The sequence below is a fragment of the Acanthisitta chloris genome, unplaced genomic scaffold (assembly GCF_000695815.1).
Source record: "Acanthisitta chloris isolate BGI_N310 unplaced genomic scaffold, ASM69581v1 scaffold45290, whole genome shotgun sequence".
Lineage (NCBI taxonomy): Eukaryota > Metazoa > Chordata > Aves > Passeriformes > Acanthisittidae > Acanthisitta > Acanthisitta chloris.
The window spans coordinates 56,354-63,228 of NW_008651932.1; the positions used below are offsets into that span (position 1 = coordinate 56,354).

Below are 6,875 nucleotides of genomic sequence, written 5' to 3' on the forward strand. Positions count from 1 at the left end.
CACTGCAGCACATTTTCAGTACAAGGAATGGTTGTGCATAATATTCTGAAGCAAAAGTACTCTGATAAGAGACTTCCTCAATTAGAGAGAACACAGTCATCTCAATTCCCCTAACTTCCCTATCAATATTACCCATAAAATTATTCTTATATGAACCATATGGGACACTTCTTAGCTAAAAGCAAACTTTGAAGGGAAATCTTATCACATATTAGCCCTAATTACAGGGTGCTGATTATTTACTTGAGTCTTAAATAAAATATGCTGTCATTGAATTACACTTTTTTAAGTCACACTTGGTAAAACCCAATCAATGTGAACCATTTTTATGTAGCATGTTAGAAATAAGGAGTACAGTTATGTAAAAGCACAATCTGATTTCTTGCAAAGCAGTCAAAACACTTCACAGAACACATCAAATGACAAAAAAATTTGGGGAGGGTTGAGAAACAGCTAGAAGTAAACTAAAATTCTAATTCATTTCTACAAGGTTGATATGACTTACTTTTACATTACACCACTGAGATGTCAATGAATTCTAAGCAGTTTTCTGTTTTTAACCATCGAGTTGAAAACCAAGAGATGAGACTGCTTCATTGGATCTATTCATGCTAAGAGCCTCTGGCAGAACAAGCAGGCAGCCAACAGTAATTTGAGTGTAGCACTTTAATTAGTGAAATGAAAAGAAAAAAAACCTGAAAAAATGAACGTAAATTGGGTCACACAAGAGTAGCCTAAAGCATTAAGAGCATTTCAAGTTACTCTACTTCCAGTAATTATTGTGAGTTTTGTAAACCATTTTGAGTTTTAAAATGTCTGAACGAGAATATCACCTTACTCCTCCTTGCAATTCATAACAGCACATGTAAGAGGTCTGTACATGTAAAATGGTGGAATTTTAATAAAGCTTTCAATTTGATTTTTTTAAAATAAAAGCAGCACATCTTCATAATAACAATGGACATGTTTACTATTCATATTACACTACATATTTAGTTCATTTCCTGGAGGAGTCCAACACCAACTCCATGCAAAGAACTGGTTTTAAATTATGGTCAAAGTACATCAAAAGGAGATATACATTATTATCCACTAGGATTAAAATAACCTGCTCTGAGAAACAGTTTCTGCATATAGGCTCACCCACTTCTCAATAACATTTAAGGGCCTGAGTGACAATTTTGTTATGAATGACAGCTGAGGTAGACTACAGAAAATGGAATTTGTATAGGCATGTTTTTTACGTTCCAGTGAAATCAAGAGTAATCTATTCTTCAGAACAGACCAAGCTGAACACCTGCAGCTACTTATTACACAGGCTAAATAGGTGTAATGCAGTCTTCTTTTGCATGTCATCTCTCATCTCTACACTTTTCAAACCTCTCAAATTGTGTGAGACTGCAGAAACAGGTGGCTGACATGGAAGAAGGGGTTCAGAGCTCAGGCTTCACTTCCAATAGACTAGAAGCTCTGGGTTTTCTGTGTTGAAACAGGCCAAATCATTCATGACTTAGAATGGTTTCCCACGATTTCAAGTACCAAGGACTTGCAAGGAAAAGAATGGCTTGATGCAGTGAAAACGTGACACCATCTACCTGTGGAGAAGTCCAAGTACCTGACTAAGTGCAGCACCAGTTCCAATGTGACACTGGGGAACAGCTGTGCAACATGCCTATCTATCACACTTCCCCATCAATCCAGCTGCAGGGAAGATGCTTATCCAGACAGCTAGTGGAAATTTGTATTAAAAATCTGGTAAAGGTTCCACTGCTGTGCTTTGACTCTTCTCCCCATCTTCCAGAGTGCTTTAGTATGCATTCTTAGCATTTTCTCCCCAAGTGGTTCTCCCTTCTCAGCATTTTTCAAAATGTTGAGAAAACACAATACTTACTAAGAGTCTCTAAATACCACTGTTCTCTAAATCTCATCCACTCTGTCTCCACTTCACGGGATTATGTCCACAGACTTGCATTAACTTTCAAACAGTGGTCATAAATGCTGAAAACCATTTTAGGTTCAGATAGGATGTAGAATGGGGATCCGAATCCCCATTCAACCCCCAGATGGACTTTCAGACTTTTCAGTAAAAGCAATAGCCAAAAAAGCTGACCACATTTACTTCAGGTTAATAATTTATTACACTTTCATGTAAAATGAAATAAGAACATCAAGGTGGAAAGATCCCCTCTTAAAGCAGCTATCCATTTCAGGTTTCCAAAACATATTAGTTATTAATATTGACATATCTATTACAAATTTGGTGAAAAACAATCCTAAACTTCTCATTACCTTAGCAATGCAGAGGCCAGACATTCCAATAAGTGATTAAACTTTTGCTTTGACAGCTTAGCATATTTTGATAACCTGGAATATGTGCAAGGAAGTTGCTAAAAATCTCAGGATTTCAGACTTTTTCCTTACATTGGTAGAGTGGAGCAGTCATTGCCCATCTCTGCGGAATTTTAGAAGTATGCATACAGATCTGTGTCTCATTGTTTGCCTTGTCTCACAGTAGAATCAAACTATTTAGAAATAGCACGTGACAGACACGTGTGATGTCACCCACGACAATTTCCCATCTGAACCATCCATTTTCATGACTCAACTTCTGCTTACACCTGATGTCATGTTTTCCAAGCCACCAAACACCAAAACTTTTCAACATAACAAACAATTGACAGTAAAAATTTAAAATGCTGAAGCTCAACATGTCTTAGTGAGCCAGATGCACTTCAAAGCTCTGTTCAGATATATTAATACCTGTTAAGGGTTGTCACAATCCTGCATAGTGCAACTGAAATTTAATGTATTGCAAATTTTATCAGAGTTGATTTTTTAAATCAATTTGGATTTTGACATGCATATATTGTTGAGATAAGTCTAAGACTGTAATATACAATTAATGTAACATGCTTATAGCTATGTCTGGAATAATCACACAGTGCAAGTGAAGCTGCAGATGGAGTGCAGCTATTTTCAGCCACTGCAAAATATGGACAATCTCTCCTGCTACTACAATTTCACGCACAGTTAGCTTCACCTCCATTTCATCCTTCTACGTTTTACACACCAGCAGTACTCTGCATCTGACAGACTGAGGCTTAAAACTTGCAGCTGTCTAAAGCAATAGTGGTTAAGCTAGCTTCTGAATTAGTGTGAAACCAGACACAAAAATCTCTAGAAGAGAAGAAAATAACCAAAACAGTTTTTTCATTTTACCCACAGTAAAATTATGAAGTAATTTAAATATTTCACTGGACAGGTGTCAGCAGAAGTTTGGAGCAAGCCAAATTCTGGGTAACAAGAGTACCTCACAGCTATTTTCCACAATGTCGATTCACAAACTACTGGACCAACAAAAAGACCAGGATTAATAAACATCTTTCAAGGCTATGAAACAGTTCAAATCTGTAAACATCTCATTTGAGGTAGCACTGATACTATGCAGCACAAAGTATTTTTAGGACTGACCATATTTCACAGATCATTTGTGAAAAGTAGCAATGATACATAAAAATTGCCAGCTAGATGTGCTAGCCCCTTTAATTTCAAATTCTCATTTAGAGCTCAGGCACAAGTCATGCAAAAAACTAACTCTTGCTTTCCCTATTTCTAATTTGTGCCACATACTTGCAAAGGAATTAACTAAAATCCTTAAGCCTGTCCTGGAATTCTAATAGTTGACAAGTCTGTTTGTAGCACAGAGTGCCAACATGCTGTGCCACATCATGGGAACAAACGCCTGCTCTCATGTACTGGAATCATGGCTCAGAAACAAGAGGTTCATGTACTTTGAGGATGTCCAAACATGTGATCACAGCATGAGCAACACCCAGAGCACCACTGCTCCGGAACTCAGCAGCACGCCAGGCTGCTCATCAGCAAGTCAAACATCTTAGCTGAGATGCAGGTTTTCAGAGCAAGATAAAAAATTTTACAAGCAAGAGGATAGGGAAAAAACCTTTTAAGACTTTCAACATCCATTCACTCTCTACTATCACATTTTCCTTAGAAAGAAGATTTCTATGGCAACCTGAAAAAAATAGGGAAAGGGAAAAACTATCGTAAGGGGCAGCATTCAGTTTTTCTGTTCTGCATGCTTATCACGAAAATTCGTGTTTAGCAAGAAGCTACTATAAATTATCTTGTTAATTTTTATGTAACAGTAAAACCTTAAGCTCTATTACAGACACCTGTTACAACCAGCACTATGTTAAAACACAAGTCAATCCAAAATGTGATGATTCTGAATACAATCTGTTCAGATAATACTAACAGCCATTTCTCCCAACACTAATTTTCCACTGGCTAGTCTTCAAGAGAAGTTATTCAGTGCAAGTTCAAAAAAAAAATTTTAATCCACAAAACAATCACCAAATCTGCAATACACATTTCTAAGCAGTGGTAACATTGTAAAAAAATTCCATTTTCTGAAACTGCATTCAATATTACAAACAATGCCATAACCAACCACATAAGCATAATGTTAGAACAATCCCATAGTTCTATTCCTGCACACAAAACTGAAAGCCTCCATGCAAACCCAGATATGAAATGCATGAAAATGCTACCATAATCTCTCCTATAATTCAGGCTGATACTTACAATATGAGCTCCAAATCTCAAATATAATTTGTATCACATTTCTTCAGAAAAGTCACAGAAGTAAGAAAAGATAAAATAACAATCAAAATGCACATTGTTCACAATTACTACAAAGCCCAAGGAGAAAACAAAACTGGGTAAACCAAAACAAATTGATTAAAGAACCAACAATTTATACAATCTCTTGCTTCCTGTGACTATACTAGAAAATCTGGTTCACTATGAAGGGATTTGTCAAACAACCTTGAGGCTCTGACCAGCTCTGTGCTATTTATTTTACTACATTCATCATGACTAAAATAAAAAGTTTCCAGATTAAAAATACTTACAAGGTGAAGTTCTGACCATAAAATGGCACTTACTTAGCCTTACATAGAAAGTGTGATTATCCACACAATGAAATCCAAGTCTGATTCAGGAAATACAGAAGAATATCTATTGACTTAAACTCTGATCTTTGACCCAACTTTACTGAGATGTTTACAATACAAAGTTACATCCTTGAGTAAGTTATTGATAAATAGGTAAGACAGATTTTTTTCTCACAAGTCACACTGACAGAAATGCAACATCACTCCTCTCACTTATTTTCCAAACAAATGACCACAGGCATTATCCTGCTCTGCAAATTCTTGTGCTACATCTTAGGCACAGAGGCAAAGGTGTAAGAATATTACCTGATCAAATAAAAGTATCTGCTCACAAGAGGACAGGAAGGCTTGCTGCTACCACAACTGTTACATGTTGTGGTATATAACCACAAACACAGAGACCATTCCCTATTTTGCCTTTCTCTATTAGTATATTTTGTTAGATTTTATTCTGAAACTCCAGTTTTTGTGTACATATATCTCTACATATGTATATACATACACATATATATATTTGTGTATATATATATAAGAACTGGACCATTCTCCAGAGACAAATTTTCCTTCAGAAGGTTCATATAACTTGCAAAGGAAAAGTCGTAGATATCAAGTCCCACAAGGATTGTATCAAAATGTTACTTAGTCAATATATGAAATAGTACAACTTACAATTTAAAGTCTCTCAATATTAAGAAACTACTAATTATTAATCCCTGCAAATCTCATACACTTACTATACTGCACCCAACACTGCAATCAGTGATTTTATTAAAGGCAGACTTCTTGGGTTTTTAGATATTATGCTGAATTTAATTGATGGGAGAAACCTCCTACATTTTCTCATTAATTCCATGTTGTCAGTTATTTCACTATCTCCTAGCCATTAAAAATAATTTCAGCATCTCTTCTCCTTGAAATCTCAACTTCCCTGATAATTGATTGGTCTTCAATGTATTCTAGAGAACTCTTAAATTAATACATATTGGAAAACATGTATTCTTTTCAAGAACTCTAAAAATCCTTCCTTGCTGACATACATTAAGGAACACAGATACATATCTATTGCAGGTAAAGGAAAGGTTTTGCCTTAGCTTAACTGATTGAAGCACACCATGGGCTCTGAGCAAGATCATTCCCAACATATCTAGCTGTGGGAACATAGCTGTTCCCACCTCTGTAGAATGGAGTTGAGCAGTTCTGCTTCTGCCAGGTTGGTGCCACTGAGGAGTTGACCCAACAGCTGCTCCAGCCAGTTGCTCAGGACTGAACTAAACTGTCCTGGCCATTACCTTACAGGTCAATGACCAAGCAAGAGCTGTGATCAACAACTCCCCTGTTCATACAGGAACATTATTTTAGAACAGTATGTCAACTCTGCAAATCTACACCCTATGTATATTGGGCTATGTATAAATGTTGCATTTTCCTCTTGAAATTATAATCCAGATTCTCATATATTTTCAAACTGAAAAGTGTAATAAACATAACATGTTAAATTATTCCACAAAGCATTTGGTTCAAAACTCACCTTTCTGGTTTCCAGCTGAGCTTCTTCTTGGCAGCACTCCCTGCAGAAGGGATCCAGCTGGTTCAGATTGAACTGTCCGAGAAGGTTGCAAGAACTGCACAGCAAGTTACTGGAGAAGCCCAGCTCCCTGCAAGTTTCTGATGGCAACTGTGCTCCATACACACTTATCTGAAAGTCAATACAATGTTATACATTAGTATTAGGCGGGGTTTTTTGTGGGTTTATTTTAATTTTTTTCAAATAAGACTTTCAATGCTTTAATGATTCGAAAGAACAAGTCTCCAGTTTTACAGCATTGCCTAATGCTCAGCCCGTAAGTTCAAAGCAACACCTTATTTTGAAGGATGGTACTAAGCCAACAGTGAATTCCA

At 36.5% G+C, this 6,875-nt stretch overlaps 1 protein-coding gene across 1 annotated transcript in view; it reads right to left on the reverse strand.

Moving 5' to 3' along the window:
* The window catches only part of LOC103802543 (15 kDa selenoprotein), a gene marked incomplete at its 5' end in the record, with an annotated part of 24,138 nt that extends 17,466 nt beyond the window's left edge, over positions 1-6,672 (reverse strand). Inside the window, 1 exon segment of the mRNA XM_009075029.1 lies at positions 6,505-6,672. Coding sequence (XP_009073277.1) covers positions 6,505-6,672 — 168 coding nt within the window.
* Between the last annotated feature and the right edge of the window lie 203 nt (positions 6,673-6,875).